The 26292-nt window shown below is 50.9% G+C and overlaps 1 protein-coding gene across 6 annotated transcripts in view; it reads left to right on the top strand.

The window, feature by feature from the left end:
- The window catches only part of METTL6 (methyltransferase 6, tRNA N3-cytidine), a 47870-nt gene that overhangs the window by 6080 nt on the left and 15498 nt on the right, over positions 1 to 26292 (top strand). For 2 of the 6 annotated variants that reach the window (XM_074988311.1, XM_074988310.1), the window contains exons 2-6: positions 10052 to 10120; positions 10573 to 10954; positions 12092 to 12226; positions 12478 to 12648; positions 14773 to 14914. In XM_074988311.1, the coding sequence (XP_074844412.1) occupies positions 10658 to 10954; positions 12092 to 12226; positions 12478 to 12648; positions 14773 to 14914 (745 nt within the window). In that variant the 5' untranslated portion in view covers positions 10052 to 10120; positions 10573 to 10657. Of the gene's footprint in view, positions 1 to 8641; positions 8785 to 8840; positions 8897 to 10051; positions 10121 to 10572; positions 10955 to 12091; positions 12227 to 12477; positions 12649 to 14772; positions 14915 to 18684; positions 19336 to 26292 lie in introns of those variants that run through there. The other 4 variants (XM_074988306.1, XM_074988308.1, XM_074988307.1 and 1 more) reach the window with 4 other exon arrangements.

The following is a 26292-nucleotide window of genomic DNA, read 5'->3' as shown; positions in this document are numbered from 1 at the left end:
GGCAGGGAGAGGGGGCAGGATGGGGGGTCTGACACAGGGAGGGGCTGGCGGGGGAGAGGGCAGGATGGGGGTCTGACACAGGGAGGGGCTGGCGGGGAGAGGGCAGGACGGGGGTCTGACACAGGGAGGGGCTGGCGGGGGAGAGGGCAGGACGGGGGTCTGACACAGGGAGGGGCTGGCGGGGGAGAGGGCAGGATGGGGGGGGTCTGACACAGGGAGGGGCTGGCGGGGGAGAGGGCAGGATGGGGGTCTGACACAGGGAGGGGCTGGCAGGGAGAGGGGGCAGGATGGGGGGTCTGACACAGGGAGGGGCTGGCGGGGGAGAGGGCAGGATGGGGGTCTGACACAGGGAGGGGCTGGCGGGGAGAGGGCAGGACGGGGGTCTGACACAGGGAGGGGCTGGCGGGGGAGAGGGCAGGACGGGGGTCTGACACAGGGAGGGGCTGGCGGGGGAGAGGGCAGGATGGGGGTCTGACACAGGGAGGGGCTGGCGGGGGAGAGGGCAGGATGGGGGTCTGACACAGGGAGGGGCTGGCGGGGGAGAGGGCAGGACGGGGGTCTGACACAGGGAGGGGCTGGCGGGGGAGAGGGCAGGACGGGGGGTCTGACACAGGTAGGGGCTGGCGGGGGAGAGGGCAGGACGGGGGGTCTGACACAGGGAGGGGCTGGCGGGGGAGAGGGCAGGACGGGGGTCTGACACAGGGAGGGGCTGGCGGGGGAGAGGGCAGGACGGGGATCTGACACAGGGAGGGGCTGGCGGGGGAGAGGGCAGGACGGGGGTCTGACACAGGGAGGGGCTGGCGGGGGAGAGGGCAGGACGGGGAGTCTGACACAGGGAGGGGCTGGCGGGGGAGAGGGCAGGACGGGGGTCTGACACAGGGAGGGGCTGGTGGGGGAGAGGGCAGGACGGGGGGTCTGACACAGGTAGGGGCTGGCGGGGGAGAGGGCAGGATGGGGGGGGTCTGACACAGGTAGGGGCTGGCGGGGGAGAGGGCAGGATGGGGGTCTGACACAGGGAGGGGCTGGTGGGGGAGAGGGCAGGACGGGGGGTCTGACACAGGGAGGGCCTGGCGGGGGAGAGGGCAGGAAGGGGGTCTGACACAGGGAGGGGCTGGTGGGGGAGAGGGCAGGATGGGGGGTCTGACACAGGGAGGGGCTGGCGGGGGAGAGGGCAGGACGGGGGTCTGACACAGGGAGGGGCTGGCGGGGGAGAGGGCAGGATGGGGGTCTGACACAGGGAGGGGCTGGCGGGGGAGAGGGCAGGACGGGGGTCTGACACAGGGAGGGGCTGGCGGGGGAGAGGGCAGGATGGGGGGGGTCTGACACAGGGAGGGGCTGGCAGGGGGAGGGGGCAGGATGGGGGGGTCTGACACAGGGAGGGGCAGGACGGGGGGTCTGACACAGGGAGGGGCTGGCGGGGGAGAGGGCAGGATGGGGGGGGTCTGACACAGGGAGGGCCTGGCAGGGGGAGGGGGCAGGATGGGGGGTCTGACACAGGGAGGGGCAGGACGGGGGGTCTGACACAGGGAGGGGCTGGCGGGGGAGAGGGCAGGATGGGGGTCTGACACAGGTAGGGGCTGGCGGGGGAGAGAGCAGGATGGGGGTCTGACACAGGGAGGGGCTGGCGGGGGAGGGGGCAGGATGGGGGGGTCTGACACAGGGAGGGGCAGGACGGGGGGTCTGACACAGGGAGGGGCTGGCGGGGGAGAGGGCAGGATGGGGGTCTGACACAGGGAGGGGCTGGCGGGGGAGAGGGCAGGATGGGGGGGTCTGACACAGGGAGGGGCTGGCGGGGGAGAGGGCAGGATGGGGGTCTGACACAGGGAGGGGCTGGCGGGGGAGAGGGCAGGACGGGGGGGGTCTGACACAGGGAGGGGCTGGCGGGGGAGAGGGCAGGATGGGGGTCTGACACAGGGAGGGGCTGGCGGGGGAGAGGGCAGGACGGGGGTCTGACACAGGGAGGGGCTGGCGGGGGAGAGGGCAGGATGGGGGGTCTGACACAGGGAGGGGCTGGCGGGGGAGAGGGCAGGATGGGGGTCTGACACGGAGGGGCTGGCGGGGGAGAGGGCAGGACGTGGGTCTGACACAGGGAGGGGCTGGCGGGGGAGAGGGCAGGATGGGGGTCTGACACAGGTAGGGGCTGGCGGGGGAGAGGGCAGGACGGGGGTCTGACACAGGGAGGGGCTGGCAGGGAGAGGGCAGGATGGGGGGTCTGACACAGGGAGGGGCTGGCAGGGGAGAGGGCAGGACGGGGGTCTGACACAGGGAGGGGCTGGCGGGGGAGAGGGCAGGACGGGGGGTCTGACACAGGGAGGGGCTGGCGGGGGAGAGGGCAGGATGGGGGTCTGACACAGGGAGGGGCTGGCGGGGGAGAGGGCAGGACGGGGGTCTGACACAGGGAGGGGCTGGCGGGGGAGAGGGCAGGATGGGGGTCTGACACAGGTAGGGGCTGGCGGGGGAGAGGGCAGGATGGGGGGTCTGACACAGGGAGGGGCTGGCGGGGGAGAGGGCAGGATGGGGGTCTGACACAGGGAGGGGCTGGCGGGGGAGAGGGCAGGATGGGGGTCTGACACAGGGAGGGGCTGGCGGGGGAGAGGGCAGGATGGGGGGGTCTGACACAGGGAGGGGCTGGCGGGGGAGAGGGCAGGATGGGGGTCTGACACAGGGAGGGGCTGGAGGGGGAGAGGGCAGGATGGGGGGGTCTGACACAGGGAGGGGCTGGCGGGGGAGAGGGCAGGACGGGGGTCTGACACAGGGAGGGGCTGGCGGGGGAGAGGGCAGGATGGGGGGGGTCTGACACAGGGAGGGGCTGGCGGGGGAGAGGGCAGGATGGGGGTCTGACACAGGGAGGGGCTGGCGGGGAGAGGGCAGGATGGGGGGTCTGACACAGGGAGGGGCTGGCGGGGGAGAGGGCAGGATGGGGGGTCTGACACGGAGGGGCTGGCGGGGGAGAGGGCAGGACGGGGGTCTGACACAGGGAGGGGCTGGCGGGGGAGAGGGCAGGACGGGGGTCTGACACAGGGAGGGGCTGGCGGGGGAGAGGGCAGGACGGGGGTCTGACACAGGGAGGGGCTGGCGGGGGAGAGGGCAGGATGGGGGTCTGACACAGGGAGGGGCTGGCGGGGGAGAGGGCAGGACGGGGGTCTGACACAGGGAGGGGCTGGCGGGGGAGAGGGCAGGATGGGGGGTCTGACACAGGGAGGGGCTGGCGGGGGAGAGGGCAGGATGGGGGTCTGACACAGGTAGGGGCTGGCAGGGGGAGGGGGCAGGATGGGGGTCTGACACAGGGAGGGGCTGGCGGGGGAGAGGGCAGGATGGGGGTCTGACACAGGGAGGGGCTGGCGGGGGAGAGGGCAGGATGTGGGGGGTCTGACACAGGGAGGGGCTGGCGGGGGAGAGGGCAGGATGGGGGTCTGACACAGGTAGGGGCTGGCAGGGAGAGGGGGCAGGATGGGGGGTCTGACACAGGGAGGGGCTGGCGGGGGAGAGGGCAGGATGGGGGTCTGACACAGGGAGGGGCTGGCGGGGAGAGGGCAGGATGGGGGGTCTGACACAGGGAGGGGCTGGCGGGGGAGAGGGCAGGACGGGGGTCTGACACAGGGAGGGGCTGGCGGGGGAGAGGGCAGGACGGGGGTCTGACACAGGGAGGGGCTGGCGGGGGAGAGGGCAGGACGGGGGTCTGACACAGGGAGGGGCTGGCGGGGGAGAGGGCAGGATGGGGGGTCTGACACAGGGAGGGGCTGGCGGGGGAGAGGGCAGGACGGGGGTCTGACACAGGGAGGGGCTGGCGGGGGAGAGGGCAGGACGGGGGTCTGACACAGGGAGGGGCTGGCGGGGGAGAGGGCAGGATGGGGGTCTGACACAGGGAGGGGCTGGCGGGGGAGGGGGCAGGATGGGGGGTCTGACACAGGGAGGGGCTGGCGGGGGAGAGGGCAGGATGGGGGGTCTGACACAGGGAGGGGCTGGCGGGGGAGAGGGCAGGATGGGGGTCTGACACAGGGAGGGGCTGGCGGGGGAGAGGGCAGGATGGGGGTCTGACACAGGGAGGGGCTGGCGGGGGAGAGGGCAGGATGGGGGGGTCTGACACAGGGAGGGGCTGGCGGGGGAGAGGGCAGGATGGGGGTCTGACACAGGGAGGGGCTGGAGGGGGAGAGGGCAGGATGGGGGGGGTCTGACACAGGGAGGGGCTGGCGGGGGAGAGGGCAGGACGGGGGTCTGACACAGGGAGGGGCTGGCGGGGGAGAGGGCAGGATGGGGGTCTGACACAGGGAGGGGCTGGCGGGGGAGAGGGCAGGATGGGGGGGGTCTGACACAGGGAGGGGCTGGCGGGGGAGAGGGCAGGATGGGGGTCTGACACAGGGAGGGGCTGGCGGGGAGAGGGCAGGATGGGGGGTCTGACACAGGGAGGGGCTGGCGGGGGAGAGGGCAGGATGGGGGGTCTGACACGGAGGGGCTGGCGGGGGAGAGGGCAGGACGGGGGTCTGACACAGGGAGGGGCTGGCGGGGGAGAGGGCAGGACGGGGGTCTGACACAGGGAGGGGCTGGCGGGGGAGAGGGCAGGACGGGGGTCTGACACAGGGAGGGGCTCGCGGGGGAGAGGGCAGGATGGGGGTCTGACACAGGGAGGGGCTGGCGGGGGAGAGGGCAGGATGGGGGTCTGACACAGGGAGGGGCTGGCGGGGGAGAGGGCAGGATGGGGGGTCTGACACAGGGAGGGGCTGGCGGGGAGAGGGCAGGATGGGGGGTCTGACACAGGGAGGGGCTGGCGGGGAGAGGGCAGGATGGGGGGTCTGACACAGGGAGGGGCTGGCGGGGGAGAGGGCAGGATGGGGGGTCTGACACGGAGGGGCTGGCGGGGGAGAGGGCAGGACGGGGGTCTGACACAGGGAGGGGCTGGCGGGGGAGAGGGCAGGACGGGGGTCTGACACAGGGAGGGGCTGGCGGGGGAGAGGGCAGGATGGGGGTCTGACACAGGGAGGGGCTGGCGGGGGAGAGGGCAGGATGGGGGTCTGACACAGGGAGGGGCTGGCGGGGGAGAGGGCAGGATGGGGGGTCTGACACAGGGAGGGGCTGGCGGGGGAGAGGGCAGGATGGGGGTCTGACACAGGTAGGGGCTGGCAGGGGGAGGGGGCAGGATGGGGGTCTGACACAGGGAGGGGCTGGCGGGGGAGAGGGCAGGATGGGGGTCTGACACAGGGAGGGGCTGGCGGGGGAGAGGGCAGGATGGGGGGGGTCTGACACAGGGAGGGGCTGGCGGGGGAGAGGGCAGGATGGGGGTCTGACACAGGTAGGGGCTGGCAGGGAGAGGGGGCAGGATGGGGGGTCTGACACAGGGAGGGGCTGGCGGGGGAGAGGGCAGGATGGGGGTCTGACACAGGGAGGGGCTGGCGGGGAGAGGGCAGGACGGGGGTCTGACACAGGGAGGGGCTGGCGGGGGAGAGGGCAGGACGGGGGTCTGACACAGGGAGGGGCTGGCGGGGGAGAGGGCAGGATGGGGGGGGTCTGACACAGGGAGGGGCTGGCGGGGGAGAGGGCAGGATGGGGGTCTGACACAGGGAGGGGCTGGCAGGGAGAGGGGGCAGGATGGGGGGTCTGACACAGGGAGGGGCTGGCGGGGGAGAGGGCAGGACGGGGGTCTGACACAGGGAGGGGCTGGCGGGGAGAGGGCAGGACGGGGGTCTGACACAGGGAGGGGCTGGCGGGGGAGAGGGCAGGACGGGGGTCTGACACAGGGAGGGGCTGGCGGGGGAGAGGGCAGGATGGGGGTCTGACACAGGGAGGGGCTGGCGGGGGAGAGGGCAGGATGGGGGTCTGACACAGGGAGGGGCTGGCGGGGGAGAGGGCAGGATGGGGGGGGTCTGACACAGGGAGGGGCTGGCGGGGGAGAGGGCAGGATGGGGGGGGTCTGACACAGGGAGGGGCTGGCGGGGGAGGGGGCAGGACGGGGGGTCTGACACAGGGAGGGGCTGGCGGGGGAGAGGGCAGGACGGGGGGTCTGACACAGGGAGGGGCTGGCGGGGGAGAGGGCAGGATGGGGGTCTGACACAGGGAGGGGCTGGCGGGGGAGAGGGCAGGACGGGGGGTCTGACACAGGGAGGGGCTGGCAGGGAGAGGGGGCAGGATGGGGGGTCTGACACAGGGAGGGGCTGGCGGGGGAGAGGGCAGGATGGGGGTCTGACACAGGGAGGGGCTGGCGGGGGAGAGGGCAGGATGGGGGTCTGACACAGGGAGGGGCTGGCAGGGAGAGGGGGCAGGATGGGGGGTCTGACACAGGGAGGGGCTGGCGGGGGAGAGGGCAGGATGGGGGTCTGACACAGGGAGGGGCTGGCGGGGAGAGGGCAGGACGGGGGTCTGACACAGGGAGGGGCTGGCGGGGGAGAGGGCAGGACGGGGGTCTGACACAGGGAGGGGCTGGCGGGGGAGAGGGCAGGATGGGGGGGGTCTGACACAGGGAGGGGCTGGCGGGGGAGAGGGCAGGATGGGGGTCTGACACAGGGAGGGGCTGGCAGGGAGAGGGGGCAGGATGGGGGGTCTGACACAGGGAGGGGCTGGCGGGGGAGAGGGCAGGACGGGGGTCTGACACAGGGAGGGGCTGGCGGGGAGAGGGCAGGACGGGGGTCTGACACAGGGAGGGGCTGGCGGGGGAGAGGGCAGGACGGGGGTCTGACACAGGGAGGGGCTGGCGGGGGAGAGGGCAGGATGGGGGTCTGACACAGGGAGGGGCTGGCGGGGGAGAGGGCAGGACGGGGGTCTGACACAGGGAGGGGCTGGCGGGGGAGAGGGCAGGACGGGGGGTCTGACACAGGTAGGGGCTGGCGGGGGAGAGGGCAGGACGGGGGGTCTGACACAGGGAGGGGCTGGCGGGGGAGAGGGCAGGACGGGGGTCTGACACAGGGAGGGGCTGGCGGGGGAGAGGGCAGGACGGGGATCTGACACAGGGAGGGGCTGGCGGGGGAGAGGGCAGGACGGGGGTCTGACACAGGGAGGGGCTGGCGGGGGAGAGGGCAGGACGGGGAGTCTGACACAGGGAGGGGCTGGCGGGGGAGAGGGCAGGACGGGGGTCTGACACAGGGAGGGGCTGGTGGGGGAGAGGGCAGGACGGGGGGTCTGACACAGGTAGGGGCTGGCGGGGGAGAGGGCAGGATGGGGGGGGTCTGACACAGGTAGGGGCTGGCGGGGGAGAGGGCAGGATGGGGGTCTGACACAGGGAGGGGCTGGTGGGGGAGAGGGCAGGACGGGGGGTCTGACACAGGGAGGGCCTGGCGGGGGAGAGGGCAGGATGGGGGTCTGACACAGGGAGGGGCTGGTGGGGGAGAGGGCAGGATGGGGGGTCTGACACAGGGAGGGGCTGGCGGGGGAGAGGGCAGGACGGGGGTCTGACACAGGGAGGGGCTGGCGGGGGAGAGGGCAGGATGGGGGTCTGACACAGGCAGGGGCTGGCGGGGGAGAGGGCAGGACGGGGGTCTGACACAGGGAGGGGCTGGCGGGGGAGAGGGCAGGATGGGGGGGGTCTGACACAGGGAGGGGCTGGCAGGGGGAGGGGGCAGGATGGGGGGGTCTGACACAGGGAGGGGCAGGACGGGGGGTCTGACACAGGGAGGGGCTGGCGGGGGAGAGGGCAGGATGGGGGGGGTCTGACACAGGGAGGGCCTGGCAGGGGGAGGGGGCAGGATGGGGGGTCTGACACAGGGAGGGGCAGGACGGGGGGTCTGACACAGGGAGGGGCTGGCGGGGGAGAGGGCAGGATGGGGGTCTGACACAGGTAGGGGCTGGCGGGGGAGAGAGCAGGATGGGGGTCTGACACAGGGAGGGGCTGGCGGGGGAGGGGGCAGGATGGGGGGGTCTGACACAGGGAGGGGCAGGACGGGGGGTCTGACACAGGGAGGGGCTGGCGGGGGAGAGGGCAGGATGGGGGGTCTGACACAGGGAGGGGCTGGCGGGGAGAGGGCAGGACGGGGGGTCTGACACAGGGAGAGGCTGGCAGGGGGACTTGGCAGGACGGGGGGGGTCTGACACAGGGAGGGGCTGGCGGGGGAGAGGGCAGGATGGGGGGTCTGACACAGGGAGGGGCTGGCGGGGAGAGGGCAGGACGAGGGGTCTGACACAGGGAGGGGCTGGCGGGGAGAGGGCAGGACGAGGGGTCTGACACAGGGAGAGGCTGGCAGGGGGACTTGGCAGGACGGGGGGTCTGACACAGGTAGGGGCTGGCGGGGGAGAGGGCAGGATGGGGGTCTGACACAGGGAGGGGCTGGCGGGGAGAGGGCAGGATGGGGGGTCTGACACAGGGAGGGGCTGGCGGGGAGAGGTCAGGACGAGGGGTCTGACACAGGGAGAGGCTGGCAGGGGGACTTGGCAGGACGGGGGGTCTGACACAGGTAGGGGCTGGCGGGGGAGAGGGCAGGATGGGGGTCTGACACAGGGAGGGGCTGGCAGGGGAGAGGGCAGGATGGGGGGTCTGACACAGGGAGAGGCTGGCGGGGGAGAGGGCAGGACGGGGGGTCTGACACAGGTAGGGGCTGGCGGGGGAGAGGGCAGGATGGGGGTCTGACACAGGGAGGGGCTGGCGGGGGAGAGGGCAGGATGGGGGTCTCTGACAGGGAGGAGCTGTTGGGGTGGGCAGGGCAAGGTGGGAGTCTCTGACATAGGACAGCCCCAGGTGTGTGGGATCAGGTTCCCAGTGAGCACTGATGAGCTGTGGGGTCGATGAGTTCTCTTTACCACTGGTCATGACTACAGTGAGGAGTGAGGAAAGGCACCATGCTTGTAAATTGTGTTAGTGTCATGGTAAATGTAACTTGGTATCTAGCAGAGATGGGGATAAGTCGGGTTTAAAAACAAATTAATGTTACGACCAGCTAACTTGTCTTTAAATGGGATTGTCCATGTTCGGAGTAAGGTAAAATCGCGTATAACACCTTGTTAGTGGATATTTTCCTAGTCTAGACATGGCCAATAAAAATGATCAGTTTGGGGTATTTTTGGTCTGCTCTGTTAAAAATGTTCATGCCTCTCTTTATTGTGTGACAGGCATTATAATGTGCTCTGTTTACTCAGATTTTGTGAATCTGTGGGCCATGTTGTGAGGTTTTTATTCTTGCAGGGTCTGGGAGTCATTAGTGTAACTTTGTCATAGACTTTTAAGATCAGAAGGGATCATGTAGTTCATGGGTGTCCAACCTTTTGCCTTGCCTGGGCCGCATTGAGTGAAGAGGAATTTTCTTGGGCCGTATATAAAATATATAATATAGTTTATGTATATAAATCACATAATAAAGTTAAAAGTTTACGATCTTGTGGGGCCACATTACTAGCTGTCCAGGACTGCATGTGGCCTGCAGGCCGTGGGTTGGACACTCCTGATGTAGTCTGATGTCCTGCATAACTGACCAAATAATTTTTATTTTGCTTTAACTTGATTTTTATACATCTTTAAACTTAGGCTGTTTCTACACAGGCAGAAGTGGCATGCTAATACACGGAGCAAAAGATGCTAATGAGGCACAGATGCAAATTCCCTGCACCTCATTAGCATAACATCATGTGATTTGGAGTCTAGAAGATCGTTCTTCCGGACTCCAAAATGCCGTTTAGAAGCACGGCCCCTGGGAGGGCTTCTGGAAGGAAGTGCTTCTTCCAGAGGCCCCTTCTTCCCAAAAATTTTTGTGTAGAAATGGCTTTAGTGTTTATGAATCTGTAATATAATGACTGCACTCTGTACATAAATTATGACTTTTTTGCTTTTGTGAAGTATCCCTTAAAAATGGGGATGCTGTTTTCATCCTTCTTTTGTTTTTGAATTTCAGAAATCAGTAGCTCACTTGTTTTTGTTTTTAAAATAACACAAAGGTTCTAATGCAATCTGTACTTCCACCAGCATTGACTCCTACTGGAATTACTGGGACATGAATGGGTATAGGGTCCTTTTCAATGGATAAAGTTGCACAATGAGACCCATAGTGAGGGGGCAAAGTGGAAGTCATATTTTGTGGCTTCTGTATGATGTAGAAGAGGAACAGATGTGTTTTATTGACTTCTTTGTTTTTAACCTTAGAAATCTCAGGAATGTCAATTCTGATTTTTGCTGGTTTTGCTGGAGGATTTTCATGGAGCTGTCAAAGAAGTAGGTTTGGTACTTTCTCAGCCAAACACAATGGCTACGTCTACACTAGCCCAAAACTTCGAAATGCCCATGCAAATGGCCATTTCAAAGTTTACCAATGAAATGCTGAAATACATATTCAGCGCCTCATTAGAATGTTGGCAGCTGCAGCACTTTGAAATTTCTGCTGTTAGGAATAAGGGGATTTTGAAGTTGCCGGGGTCCTTTTGAAAAGGAGCCCCGTCTGGAGAAGCCATGTGGCGGTGAGCCGCATCAATTTCGAAGTGCCGCGGCTGCTGGCATTCTAATGAGGTGCTGAATGTGTATTTCAGCGCTTCATTAGTAAACTTCGAAATGGCCATTTTCGTGGCCACTTTGAAGTTTGGGGCAAGTGTAGACATGGCCAACGAGTTACAAAAAGTTCGTAAGAATGCTAACTATAACCCTTTTCTCATTATTTCTTATGATTCCAGGACCTTAGTTGTCGTATCTGAAATCAAAGTTAGAAATATAGACATGAGGAAAAAAACACTTTAAATCTGTTTTGTGTGTATTCATATGGCTAAATCCAGGATGTCCCAAGAAGATGCGTCTGATAATTATGTCAATTCAGTAGCCCCAATTTGTGAAGATGATGCTTTCCAAAAGAAGAGGCACAATGCAAGGATCCTTAGCTGTGAAGAAGCTGAGAAACTGGCAAGAGAGCAAACCTTGGTGTCTGAATTCAAAAAACTGAAACTGGAGAAAGAGGCACAGAAGAACTGGGACCTCTTTTATAAGAGAAACAGCACAAAGTTCTTTAAAGACAGACATTGGACAACCAGAGAGTTTGAAGATTTAAAAGCATGCCGAGAGGTGAGCCATATACATTTGTTCTCCAGATAAAGGGGCAAGTATTGCTAAGGTCTTTCAAATGACTTCATAGTCCACCAAATAAGATGTGTCAGTGGCAGATCACTCTTGTACATCAAGTGCACACTATTGTGTAGTTCATAACTTCCATGACTTTTAAAGTAAAAAAATTGAAAAGTTTTTAATTGGTCTTTTCACCGTGTTCTGCCTTCAGTATCTACTAGAGTAGGTTTCATCTGGACCTAACTGAAAAGTTTAAATGTTTAAAAAACTGAAATCTCTTATGGATTCTTTGAATAACAGTTTATAACTGAGCTCTATTTTACATTCAGACCCACTTGCTAGAAAAGTGGTTCCCATACTTTCCTTTTGTGCCTCCCCTTACCAGTAATGGAATTTCTCCATCCCCCCCGACACACCCCATTACTGCACAATTGATTCAGCAGAGGACCTTGGGCTGAAGGCAAAATTGAGGGCAGAAGTTGGAAGGGGAGAGGAGGGCCAGGGCTCGGAATGGCTTTTGGGCCACGCGTGTAGCTGTGGCCAGGGTGTGGCTGTGGTTATGGGCAGAACAAAGAGTGGCCACTGTGGCTGGGGGTGGGACTGGGACAGGGTTGGAGAGAAGCTGGAGAGTTGTGGTGTTTCTTTCCCCAGCCTCCATGCGGGCTGGCTTGGGACTTGCTGCATGCCCCTAAATTTGGGAACCAGTGCTCTGGAACTCTTGCTCTGTGGCCTAATTTAGATCTGAGTTCCTCTCTCTTCTGGTGTTCAGGCACAACTTGCAAACTTTTGAGCACCTCTTACAAAGTCTAGAGTAGTTAATGCCTTAAAATATACATTGAAAAAAACACATTCAAATGTATTAGTTGTTCACCCCATTTAACAGAAGGGCAAAGAGGATAGCATAATTTGATCACTGCTGGAATGAGTAGATCACTAATGAGATTTTAGTAATTTCAAAAGAGAAACTTAATGTAGCATAAGGTAAAGCCTATACTTGAAAATGTCCAATTGCCAGTGGAAGGTTACTTCAGATTTTAAACTGATGATAACTTGAAACTCCAGTCCTAATTTATAGTGTGAAAATACTATCTTTGTACAAGTGATGTGCTGTATCCTTGGCCTCTTTCTCTCATGTAGTTTGAAGATCAGAAACTGACCATTCTTGAAGCAGGGTGTGGGGTTGGAAATTGCCTGTTTCCACTTTTAGAAGAGGACTTGAATATCTTTGCTTATGCCTGTGATTTCTCTCCAAGAGCTGTTGAATATGTAAAGGTTGGTGTGATATTTGTCTGTAATTTTAGTGCTGCTTTAGAAATTTCTGCTTGCCAAATTCCAAATGATCTAGCTTTGTTTTCTTCTATAAGAATGATAAACTGCCCTGTATGGAAGAGGGGAGAAACTGATATACGGTACTGGATCTTTAATTTACAAGAAATGGAATCTTCACTGAGGATTCTGATTTTTATAGTTTTGTAGTAAATGTTGTTACTTTTCACCTAAAACAACATCTTTTCACCTCATAGAAGAATGCTTTATATAAAACTGAAAGATGTAAAGTATTCCAATGTGATCTGACTAAAGATGACCTCCTGGAAAATATACCAGCAGATTCTGTGGATGTTGTCACATTAATATTCGTGCTTTCTGCCATTCATCCTGACAAGATGCACCTTGTCTTGCAAAATATTTATAAGGTAAATGTGTAAGTATGATTTAGCGGCTTTGGAGATATTGTTTAGTCTATTTTGACTCAAAAATACTATTCCACTCTGAAAAGAAACTGTGAAAATGGTGCTGTCTTATATACTCTCTGGAGGAAATTTGGTTCACATATACTTTTTATGTGGACTAAAATAAGTTTTGACTACATTTTTATCCTATTAGTTCTGAGTGAGTGAGCTGGATTCTCCTCTAGCTTGTGCATCATCAGCATAACTAAATGCGTGTTACAAAATTATCATGTTGCTAAGATAACATTTAGATGGCTGTACTACTGTTGCTGGAAGAAAAATCTTTTTGTGCAAGTACACTAAACAGACTTGCTGTATGGCCCTTGAGATGTAGCACGTAGAACTTCATAATGCCATTTTTTGCAGCATGACTCTGCCATTTTTAAGGAATACCATTAAGAAAATGCTATTGAGTTGTTTTTATAAAAAGGAAATTAGATGATTTAGTGGCTGAAAGTCAGACCAGAAATAAATGTTGCTTTCTGTATGTTTGCTAGCATAATTTTCTCCTAGTTTTTGGTTACCATTTTTTTTTACTCCTACCAAACTCCTGAACATGCTAAAACAAAATGAAGTGTTTTGACAGTTGTTTTTAATGAGAACTAGGTACCATTATTTTCCTTTATCTGACTTAACAGTTTTATGGTGGAGTGCTATGTTGATGATGACTAAGGTTATCAGGTTCAGGGCCTAACTTACATGGTTAACTTTACACATGGGCTATGTCTACACTCAAGAGTTTTGCCATCAAAACTGGGGTTTTATTGACAAAACTCATGGAGCGTTTACACACAAAATGCATTTTGTTGACAGTCTGTCAACAAAATTTGGTACTTCCACAGCAGCGTTCTACCTCTCAGCAATGAGGAATAACACCTTTGTCGACAAAAAGCTATGTAGATGCTCCAGATGGTCCTCAGTCCAAAGTCAGAGCTTCCGGTTTACCTTGTTTGCTGAGCTTCCGGGTGGCCATTCTGTGGAGAGAGTGACTGGGCAATCTGGCTACTCTCTGTGGACAAAGTGGATTGCTCTTTCGTTCTGCTTTTGTGTGTGGATGTGATCTGTCGACGGAAGTTTTGCTGGAAGATCTCTTCTGACAGTAACTTCTGTCACAAGATCGCTGTAGTGTAGACATAGCCTTCATAGGCCGTGTCTACATGAGCCCCAAACTTCGAAATGGCCACGCTAATGGCCATTTCGAAGTTTACTAATGAAGCGCTGAAATGCGTATTCAGCGCTTCATTAGCATGCGGGCGGCCGCGGCACTTTGAAATTGACGTGCCTCGACCATGAGCTGATGGGAATAAGGGGACTTCGAAGTAGGCGGGGTCCTTTCGAGAAGGAGCCCCGTCGGGACGAGACGCGCAGCGGCGAGGTGCGTCAATTTCGAAGTGCTGCGGCCTCCTGCATGCTAATGAAGCGCTGAATATGCATTTCAGCGCTTCATTAGTAAACTTCGAAATGGCCATTTGCATGGCCATTTCAAAGTTTGGGGCTCGTGTAGACGTAGCCATAGTGAGTAGTCCCATTGAAATCAGGTACACAGGTACTACAGAGGTAAGCATGTGCATAAGTCTGTGTGAGGCTGGGGCCTTAGGCTTCAAACAAGAAACAGAAGAACATTAGCATTTCTTCCAATAAAGTACTGAGATTCTTAATCTGTGACTGAGGGTACTCCGCATCCTGTAGGAACAGGTACTAAAATGAAGAGCTGATAAATGTGCAGCTATGTTGAAATAACCATCATCCAAAAATATTGGCTGCTGATTTTGAACCTTTCTTTACACTTTCTGATTTCTCATTCTGTTTGCACAAACACGCTAAATATCGTATAATATAAAAATCCAAATAGGAACTGAATCTTATATTTAGCTATCACATCAGCTATAGTCTAATAGAGGTTAGGTTTTATGTACTTACATGAGGTAGAAGTTTGTTTCTTAGCTCAAATGAAACAGACACTAGTGAAGATGGTTAGCTCATTTAATCCATTTGTTCATTTCTGCAGAAAATTACAAGCCACAAGTGTTCTGTCTCCTTTAAATTGTTATGTCTGCTTTACTGATGTATGTGTGTTTTATCTGATAGGTACTAAAGCCAGGGAAATGTGTCTTATTTAGAGACTACGGGCTTTATGATCATGCAATGCTTAGGTTTAAATCTGGCAGCAAACTTGGAGAAAACTTTTATGTTAGACAAGATGGGACAAGATCATATTTCTTTACTGATGGTAAGATATTTAATAGAAACTTTTTTTCTCTGCAAGTTTTTTTGTTTGTTTGTTTAAACTTACTTCAGTGATTTGCTGTGCCTTGAGGATTACTTGTTACATATGATCTTAGCGTAATTTGGTTCGCAAACATATATGGTTATTATTTAAAATGGGCAGGACTGATGGAGCGGTCTGACCTGTTGACAGTCCTTCCTATACGTACCATCATGATGAGACCACAGCAACATAGGTTTAGAACATGTTAACTGCAGTGGCCTCATTTGTATCAATGCTCTGAAAGAAGAAGAAAAATGCTTGGGAAGAGATTTGGTCTCAGATGTCACTGAGTAATTAAGGGATGTACTACGTAAATTGCGATTCAAACCCCATTGAAGTCAATGGGTTTTGAAGCAAAGCTATGACTGGAATGGAGGAAAGCTTCTACACATTTTTTATTGATAACACTACACTAATAACTTAAGTAGCTGTGACTGCTGTCTCTTCTGGTAGATTATTACCAAGTTCAGACAGTTACATTTTAGTCAAGCTAACTTTTAAAAGCATCTCATTATCATCATTGTACAACATTAACAGTACTTACAGTAGTACCTCAAAGCTCTGAACAGTTTGGAAGTGGAGGTCATTCATAACTGAAAAAAAAAGTTATGGTTCTTTCAAACATTTACAGCTGATCATTGACTCAGTACAGCTTTGAAATCTTACAAAGCAGAAGAAAAACGCTGCTGTTCTTTTTTTTGTAGCGATTTATGTTTAACACAGTACTGTGCTGTGTTTGCTTGATTTTTGTTGTGTTTTGTTTTTGTCGCTGCTGCTGCCCAATAGAGATCCCTGAATGAAAGACTATGTACAGTAGATTCTCAGAATTACAAATATCAGACTGTTAAGCCATACACCTGATTTGGAACAGAAGTATGCAAAGTGCTTTACAAAAGAAGATAATTGTTCCAGCTTCACAGATAGGAAAACTGAAGCACAGAGAAATTAAGTAGTTTACCCCAGTGTTGAATCAAAATTGGTTCTAACTTTGGTCTCTTAGCTCTGCTTAATGAACACTAGAGAACAAATAACAAGCAGACCTGTGGCAACTTAGATAAATTTATTAGGGCATGATTGTTCATCTGGTGAAGTAGGTTTTACCCACAAAAGCTCAGGATCTAATGAATTTGTTAGTCTCTAAGGTGGCATAGGACTGTTGGTTATTTGTGAAGGTACAGACTAACACAGCTATCCCTCTGAGACTAGAGAATAAATAATTTCATATATTAATTATGGGGCGTTAGGAAAGAATAATTTTTTTTTTTACTTCTTTAAAGCAGAACCAAACAATGAAAGTGTTTTGGAGACACTATATTTATTTGGAGTCAAGTAAATAATTTTGATATTTATGACGTAGTTTATTACCTAATTGCTCATATTTAAAAATGAAAGGAATTCCGTTAATTGTTTTTGAGATGTTTCTATTCTTTAAAGGTTATTGATTGAATTTAAGATAAATAATGCAAGCTGGTATGCAACTTTCATCAAAGCATTTCTAGGGTCATTTTTGTTTATCACTTAATTTGTTTAGTTCCGCTTATACTGTTAATAGCAGCAAACTGAGTTCTGCTGTTGGAGGAGAGATCGGGGAAACCAGCGTAGAAATGGAAATTTTGAATTCAATCCCTTGTTAGCTATTTGGCAAATAAGATGTCACGGTTGAGAGCTTATGGGAATGTCTTGTAAGGTTATTTTTTTCCCCTTGAATTTAGAAGATTCTGTTATTACCTGCTGTCTCATTTTCTTGTGGCATTATAAAAATAACCTGTATATTATGCTCTGGGTACCAAATGACTCTAAAATATCATTCTCCCAGTGTTGGCTCTTTTTAACCTGGTCTTTTTGATTTATTTGTATCTGACAAGTGTGTCTTTTCCAGAAGTTTGATAGGTAAAACACATTGTTTAGTGCAGCAAAACGTGCTGTGTGACCACTTGCTCGTGGTTCATGGAGGAGCTTGCCAGTCAGGAGTTGCTAGCTTGCCTCCTTATTTTCAGCTGAAAGAAATGAAATGGATGAAAGAGAGAGGTGAAAGGAGGAGCAAAGTCAGGCAGTGGTGGTTCTTTTTTTGAAAGGGATATATGTCTAGCTCACACAGGACTATCACTCTTACATTCTTATACAACTAATTTTTTCACTCCAAGGCCGTGTCTACACTAGCCCAAAACTTTGAAATGGCCGTGCAAATGGCCATTTTGAAGTTTACTAATGAAGCGCTGAAATATATATTCAGCGCCGCATTGGAATGCTGGCAGCCACAGCCCTTCGAAATTGACGCGGCTCGCTGCCGCGCAGCTTGTCCAGACAGGGCTCCTTTTCAAAAGGATCCTGGCAACTTCGAAATCCTCTTATTCCTATCTGCTGTTTGGAATAAGAGGATTTTGAAGTTGCCAGGGTCTTTTTGAAAAGGAGCCCTGTCTGAACAAGACGCATCAATTTCGAAGTGCCATGGCTGCCGGCATTCTAATGAGGCACTGACTATGTATTTCAGCACTTCATTAGTAAACTTCGAAATGGCCATTTTGAAGTTTTGGGCTAGTGTAGACGTAGTCCAAATGATTTTTAATTAGTAAGGAGTGAGCATGCAGATCTTGTTCATAGCCTAATTTCATTACAGTGAAATTGTCCTATGGTGCGGTTTTTATAATTGGTGTTTCAGTAGCCTGCATTTCTCACACTGTACAAGCACACAATGAGGAACACCTTATGCTTTGGAGAGTTTACAATGTAATTAAGTAAAACAGATGAAGAAAGGTAGGAGGGTAAACAGAGGAGAAATGACTACCCCAAGATAACACAGCAGGTTAGCAGCAGAGTCAGGTGTTCTGACTCCCAGTCCAGTGTCCTGTCTGCTAGGCCTCACTGTCTCCTCTAGGGAAAGAAATATTTCTTTTGTGTGTACACAGAAAGTAAGGTGTCATATCAACATTTCCAGTTTATCACCTTCCTTTTTTTAAACTACAATTTGGGAACTTGGCATATTTGCCTCTGTATAGAGAGCAAACACAAAGCCTATCCACCACTGACATCTTCAAAGTGGGGTTGAAGTGGGGCTTAAAATGGCCCGCTCCACAATGTGAAAGTAATTTCAGAGTCAGTCACAAGGTGAAATGGAAAACTTTCCCTTTCAATTTAAAAGGATAAATGTGCACAACTGCTGAAACAAGATTGTTATACAGGTTAAACCTCTCTCATCTGACCACACCTGAAATCTGGCATGGTGTTCCTTAGCTGGATGTCCACTTATGGGTGTGGTCAATTTCTGTTGGTCCCATAAAGTTCGTTTACAACCACGAGTTCTGCTCTCACTGTTCTGTGCTGTTATTTAGCTGTAATTTACCCCTAAATGTCTTCTAAGAGCCCAGTAAGCAGTGGAAGTGCCGGTAATGCTGCTAGACAATAGTGACCTCCCGTGGTCCGGAAAAGTCTCTCGTCTGGCACTGGTCGGGTCCTGAGTGTGCCAGACAAGAGACGCTCAACCTGTAGTAACCCGTTTAGAGTCCTACTCCTGTAAGGTGCTCTAAGTGAAAGCAAGTCTTCATTGATTTCGGAGAAGCTCAGTGTAGATTACATTGTCTCTCTGGACAGAGTAGTTTGCAAATTTGAAGTGTTCATGTTGTTCATGACAGTCTTTGTATGTAGTTAAAAACACATGCTTGTCTAAATGCTCGCTAGTAATTTAAAAGAGTATAGCTTTTAGTAACACCATCTTTCATCTTTCTCACCGGTAGAGTTCTTGTCTCATCTCTTTATGGCTGCAGAATATGAGCAAGTGGTCAACGAGTATGTGCTACGAGAAACTGTGAACAGGAAAGAAGGCCTGTGTGTTCCAAGGATTTTTCTTCAAAGCAAATTTCGAAAACCTCTAAGCAAAACATGACTATTTGCTAATGAACACCAGGAATGCTTGTTTAAATGTGGGGGGTGGGGGTGGGGGGGGGGAATCTAGTGTGGTGTTTTTCTGTTTCCGTACTCTCCTGGAGATGGCTAAACCAGAATGCGAGGATCATGTTTTCAGAAACATCTGTTGTTTTTGATCCTTGAGTATGGAAGATAGGAGTGACTATTAGAATACAGTTTTAAGACTGGATAAAGTTACATGTGTACAAACAATCTGTTTGGATACCTACATTTCCGCTTTTAAAGTTAATCCTATGCACCATTGTTAAGGACTCTGGTGTGCTTTTAGTATAAAAATGGGTTAAATAACTCTGTTTTTAAATAATCTTCAAAGGATTTTGCATAGAATTGTACTTTTTAGTAAGGAAAATATGTTGTTGAGCATAAATAGGCTAACAGTTATAAACAACTATTTCCTCTAGTTGCAAGAATGGATTAGTGTTGTGTGCCTTCTTTTTCAAATTAAAACTGTTTTATATTTCTGCTAATGGACATCTATTATTCATTTTTATAATAAGATCTATTAAGTTTTAGCAGTTTATTCTTTCAGTGCATATAAACATCTGCACCTCATTTATATCAGGTATTAAGAAGAGAAATGGACATACTCCATGTGTGAGAGGTTAGACAAAATACGGTTTTTATGAAAATAATCTGGAACAGTTTGATGAACTATTTCTCAAGACATCTGTTAATCATTTATAAGCTATTTCTGTATGCAGCCTTATTAGAAAGCATGATCACTGTTCTTACACACTCTTTTCTTTCTTCCTGCAAACGGAGCGTCTTTCTGGAATGTAAGGAGGGACAACAGCTCTGTAAAGCATGTGACCTGATGTGGCATGTTGTGTTGCTTTGTTTGTTTTGCTAAATCTTTTATAATGATAGGTTAGATATAGCAGGACAAAATGCTTTTTTTAAATTTACGCCCATTTCTTTTACATATGTCTTTCTTTCCTGATTCCACTCCAATAATTAGTAAAGCTGTTGACCTCTGACCCACTCATAAAGCAAGTTTGCCTCAAGGCCCCATCAGTGATGCTGTGGATGGACTGGTGGGGCTGTTAACGAAGCCTTTAGTGTTTCTTTGGCATAAGTGAAGTGTGAATATTTTTGTCCATTTTTCAAAAGGGTGACTGACATGATAACCGCCTTTTTCCCTTTTCAGAGAGGCCAAGGCTAACTCCATCCTGTTAGGAACAGTGGATGCTTTTTGCAGACTAATGCTGGACATTGCATGCTAGTAGGGAAGGGCCAAGAAGAATTAAGGGGGCAGCTATGCTTTTCACTCTACACTCCCTGGCTCAATATTTGTGTGTGGAAAAGCCACGAATCACATGTCTCAGTTACTTTAAGAGGCATTTGGAATGGTGCAGAGCTTCTCTGAGTTTCGAAAGGGAATATGGTCTCTTTTCTTCTGAGCAGTGTTGAAAGAGAACTTGACCCACCCCCAACCCAGAATTCAATTGCTGCCAGCAAAGAAAGTCAAGGATTTGATATCTTGCTCAGTGAGATGACTGGTGGTTGTCTAACGTAGAAGATTATGAAATCTTCTGAGTAGTACCCTAGTCTCAAGGTGATGTCTAAATCCTCTAGACAGTCCATTTTGCAAGAGGATACTCTCCTTTCCCTGACCTTTACACAAGAATGTAATGAATGCTTGATTCAGACTGCTCTGAAATGTAATATTGTTTGGACGTATCCATCAGCAGTGAGCTTCCTGGGTGAAGCAGCATGGCAGTTTTGAAATCCTGTTCTCCAGGTGGTTGAAAGGAAGGAGAAGCTGGCCCTAGCTTGTACCACATTCCAAAATCAAGGGGGTTTGTTCTCCATACAGTTGTATTGGAGGAGAAGCAGGGTGGAAATGAAGGTGGTGCTCTTGGCTCAACTCTGAATGGCACTAACATTGTGGCTCCGTTCCTCCCAGAGGGAGCAGGTGTTTACCTAGTCTAGCCTTTGCTGTTGTAGCATGGCTCATCTGTCTTTCTTGTACTTAAGGAAAAGAAGAGGTCTCCTTCATGGTGACCAGGCTTGCAGTGGGGATTGGTGCACACAAGGAGGGTGGAGTTAGTAGGATACAGTGGAAGAAGCCTAACCTGTCCCACCTAGAGAACAGAAAGCAGGGAGAAACTTTGAGATCCTCTCTAATCCCATCTGGTGATGACTGGGAAAAAGAAAGAGGGGACAAGACCAACTTTGCAAAAAGAAAAAGTGGAAATGACCCCTGCAGGTGTTGGGTGTGGGGATGAGCATGCTTTCCCCTGGTAAAGATGATGGGTGTGGGTATGTCACTCTCTTCCTCTCCCCCTGGAAAAAACAGGTAGGTAGAGCCCTTTTCGTTGGAGCATATTTGAAGTGGAAAATCACAGACCCTTGCTCATGGGCATGTATATTTCTGGACCAGCATCTAAAATTTTGAATCTGAAACCAGTCTTCATAATAAAATTATAATCACTTACCTATGGCCCACTCACAATCTTGTGGCTGATGAGGATTGTGTAGTCCTAGAATCCTGTCTTATTTGGAGATTTGTCCAAAGGGGAAAAATGAATGATGGTAAGGTGTGTAACAGGATTTAAAGTACACATTCTTGGTATCCTACTCGCCTCTGGTGCTGAGAAATTGCTTTGCAGTACTTTTAATGAGCATGTGTTATTCATTTTGCTATTCAAGTTCTTGTCAATCAAGCAAGGCTGCTGTTTAGTTGACCTGATTATGTGGAGATTACTTCCTTCCTGTCCCATTAAGTTCAAAAGACTGCTTGATCTAGCTGGCTTAAACTTAGCCAGGAACACGTCATTGGCTAGATCAGTTTCATGCAAAATGTAAAACAGTTGGAAAAATAACCATGCATTTGAAGGGGAGAACAGGCGCCTTACGGCAGGCTGTGTGTTAACCTTGGGAAGTAAGACTGTTTATCTGTTGAGCTCCCTTATGGTGTCCTATGGTTCTGCAAATACAGCTGTACACTGGTTTTACCAATTACCATTGCACAGCTTGAATGGAAATAAGACACAAGCTATGAATATTGGCCTGAAAATGTAATTAACTCAACATTGTACATCTACAAATGCCAGTAAATCATATGACAATATGTGGGAAAAGATGCAGGCTCAGTCTGAAGGTAGCCAATTAGCACATGCTGTTCACTATGAAATCAGGGAAATGATTAGACCTGTCCTCCCTTCTCTGTTGTGTGGAATGTTAAGTTTATACATTTGAACATATTGGAGATATCAGATGCCACCAAGGAAGTATTTTACTGGAAGGGTTATTCCTGATGTGTATCTGAAAGCTTGCAAGAAAATAAACAGGAGTAAGTCTTAAGACAAAAAATAATTTACCACAGATCTTTGGACTTCAGAAAATGCTATCTTTTCTGTGGTCTTACAGGATCCTGGATAACGCCCAATTAAAATGAATCGTTCTTTTGTATAGTGAATCTTCTGAAGGAAGCCATCTAGGTTCCTAAACAAGACTGCCTTAAAATACTGCAGAGACAGATAATTATACTATTTTATGTGCAAATGATGGTCCATGATACTGCTACTACTATGTGAAAGATGTCTTGGAAAGTAGAATTTTCCCCTGACTGATTTTTTTCTTCATTCAGCGCAGCTATGCGTACACGAAGGGTTTTTCAGCAAATGAGGTGTCTGATTATACTTGTTCTTAAGAAGACAAATTATGAGCAATTTCAAACACTTGAGTGCAAGGCCTTCACAGTTATGCGATCTGCAAAAAGATCCTGGCCTCCGAGAGGTAAAGTTGATTCAAGGTATAAGTACATGTTGGCACTCTCCATTTCTACCATGAGCACATAAACTAGAAACAAAGGCAGGCAATGAGTCTGTGTTGTACTGAGGTACAGAGACTGCCTTTTGCAAGAATATAGTAACTGGCCTCATCAGTGACTTTTAACACAAATGTTTTTCTTTGCTGTGTTTAAAACAGATTGGAAGGCAGCATGATAGTTTTAACTTACGTAGACTTTCTGGTGCTATATTTGTATAAATTGTTAGTATGAAATATGCTGGTAACTTTAGTGGCCTCAGTGGAGTGGCAAATATGATACATGTGTCTATCATATTTAGGCATCTATCTATTATTTGGCTTGAGCCAAATAATACTTCAGTTATTTGGTTTTAGTTTGTACGCTAACTTTCAGCTCTCGGTACACCCACTGCATGTAGTGTATGAAAATAGCCAGCCTGGTAAAGTTCTCATGAAAGGTTTGAGTTAGTCTGGCCATTATTGTACACTACACTACTGTGCTCAGGATATTGCAACTACACCTGTAGATGCTGCAGGGAACAAAAAGGCTTATGTAGGAGCAGGGGAAAAGCAGGAGAGTGGGAGAGACTCTCCCAAGCCACCCTGCCTGGATTGTTTATGAAGAACAGCTGAGATGAAGATTGTGAGAGTCTGTGCTGCTGTTTTTAATTTTGGATTAATCTGGAAGACACACTGAATTAGAGTGGGGGTGGCTAGAGGGACAGTTTGTAAAGGAGTATTAAAGAAAAGTTATTCTTTGTCAGGATTGTTTGAGTGTCTTGCAAGTTCTTAAAGGATCCTGAAGAGAGGGAGAAACAGAGGAGGGCCCTCCAGAGTGACTGACCAGAGGCCATGAGCAGGCACTGGAGGTGGCTGTACAAAGTTAGGCTGAAATAGCCCACAGAGATAAATGTCTCCATCTGTTTGGCCCTGCCTATGATATAGCTTTTCAGAACAGTAGAAAATACCAATGCTTTGTGAGAGACATTAGTTCTCTGGTTCTACAGGAGTGTAGTGAACAAGCGCTCCAACAAAGCATTGGCATCAGAGAGCGATGGGCAGTCTTAACAACAACAACAAAACAAAATGGCTGCCCAGAGGTGTGATCTGTGTAGGTGACCTGCTGGATACTGGAGGGATTCTGTTTGTTCAGTGAACTGCTAGTGAAGGAAGGGTCCTTGAGAGACAGTATTTATCTCATTAAAAGGTGTAATCCACATCAACAGAAGTGGTTGGAATTGGCAGATGCAGAGCTTGTTCACTTGGTCAGATCCTTGAAGGAATCTCGTGAACTAGATGTTTGTACTCTCTGCAGCCTAATCTCTTAGGGATGTTTGTGGATTGGTCAAAGGATTGGGAGCAGAGTGGGTAGAAATGGATGATTTAAAAAAAAATCGGAACTTGGATTTTGTATTTAAATCAGATATTTTTGTTTTTAATTAATAAAATACTAAATTTGTCATTTAAAATGTTACAATTAAATCTGATCACAAAAATGCTACACATGTAACTGCCCACAGGCAGACTCAAACCTGAGACTTTGAGAGCTTAGTGCAGGCGCCTCTACAGTTTGAGTTAATAGCTAGTTGTCTCCCTGCTTGTACTCTACAGCCTTTCTCAGTGAAGTGGTCTAGGTACCACTACATGGGACAATGAACCACACATAGGTGTGTGAGTTATATACGCACACACTTACAGTCTCAAAAAAGGAATTAATAGCTTTAGTCTGTCTAGCCTTATTACTAGGTCTTGTTTCTTGAAAGTTCTGGGTTTTCACCTTCTGTTTCTTGGTAGACTAAAAAGTAACGTGCAAAGACAGACACAAGCTGGATAGGATTTTTTTTTCCTGTGATTGTGTGATAGTGGACAGTGGAGTGAACTAGAAAAAAAAGTCATAGCTTCTGGACATCATGGTGTTTGGACGCAAAGAGGCGCTGCTGATGGGCTAGGCTTTATAAACAGACCATGATGTATGTGTATAGGGGATTGTAGTGCAAAAGATGTCCAAAACCCAGTAACTTCTGAGGCTTTTATTGAAATCTTCAATCTGCTGCTCTGAGAAAATGATCATTTGATCTGAACACTTATTATGATGCCACGTTTAGGCTGTGTCTACACTAGCAAGTTCTTTTGAAAGGTTTTTTTGAAAGAAAGGGGCTCTTTCAGAAGACCCCGCAAAGTGCCTACACACACACGTGTTCATTCGAAAGTAAATTGAAAGCATGCGGTACTGTCGAAATCGCTCTTCCCGTCCCGTTTCAGGAAGAGCGCCCCCTTTTGACAGCTTCTTTCGAAAGAAAATGTGTGTAGATGCTCTGCACGCCCTTTCCTGGTGGGGCCTGATTTTTCAATCCCTGGCCTGCTCTTTTGAAAGAGCGGGTGCTATATGGATTCTCTCTTTCAAATGAGCAGATCACTTTTTTGATCTACTTGTTTGTGTGTAGACACACTTTCAAAAAAAATCTTTTGGACAAGATCTTCTGGAAGGGCTTCTTTCAAAAGATCTCTGTAGTGTAGACCTAGCCATCATGGGATCTTGAGTCCTTTTCACTTTGATAGACTTGTAGCTGCTACACAAAACTTGCACTGCAAAAACTATGCAGGAGAAAAGAAGGTAATGTTTTTAAATAAAAACTTGGTTCCTCTCTGCACCAATACAGCAAGTAAGCCTGCTAATTCCTTTGGTAGTGAAATGATGCTGGTCAGAATGAGGAGATGCTTTCAGGAACTAGTGACTTGTCTACACTAGCCCCCTTCTTTGAAGGGGGCATGGTAATGAGTCTGAGTGGGGAATAGCAATGAGGTGCTGCGATGCATATGCAGCATCTCATTAGACTAATTCTCGCTGCAGGAACTTTGAAGCACTGACAAGCTGTGTAGTTTTGGGAGTAAGGGCACTTCGAAGTTGTGGAAATTGATGGACGCAGCTATATGCATGATAGAGAGCTCTTTTTTTCATAGCTGAGTTCAATAATCTCTGACACTGACAGTCATTTACCATTCAGTGTAATTTCTCTGTCTTTTGATTGTATGAATTACAGTATCTGTACGCTGTATAGGTGCATGTCATGTCTATGCCACGCCAAGAGTCCTAGCCCTTTGTGGTATCAGACGCAATTCAAACACCTTTCTGCTACAGATAATTTTTATACAACAATTTTATTGGTTGTCAGCCAAGAAATTCACCATCGGTTCAATTTCTGTCAAACTGCCACATCTATGCAACAGCACAGGCTTTCGGCTGCTAATTTCAAAACAATAAACCTTTACAAAATGTTTCTGCTGATTTGTATCATGTCTGGAATATCCTTTAAAAAAGGCTCTAGAGGAGATCCTGGCAATTATAGACCGATAAGTTTAACATCAGTACCAGGCAAATTAGTAGAAACACTAGTAAAGAGTAAAATTGCAAGGCACATAGAAGAGCACGAATTGTTGGGCAAAAGTCAGCATGGTTTCTGCAGAGGGGAGTCGTGTCTGTCTAATCTATTAGAATTCTTTGAAGGGGTTAATAAACATGCGGACAAGGGGCACCCAGTGGACATAATATACCTAGATTTCCAGAAAGCCTTTGACACGGTCCCACACCAAAGGCTTTTATGTAAATTAGGTGGTCATGGGATAGGAGGAAAGGTCCTTTCATGGATCGGGAATTGGTTAAAAGA

Source organism: Carettochelys insculpta, chromosome 2 (genome assembly GCF_033958435.1).
Source record: "Carettochelys insculpta isolate YL-2023 chromosome 2, ASM3395843v1, whole genome shotgun sequence".
Classification (NCBI taxonomy): Eukaryota; Metazoa; Chordata; order Testudines; family Carettochelyidae; genus Carettochelys; species Carettochelys insculpta.
This window is presented reverse-complemented; position numbering and strand designations above follow the sequence as displayed.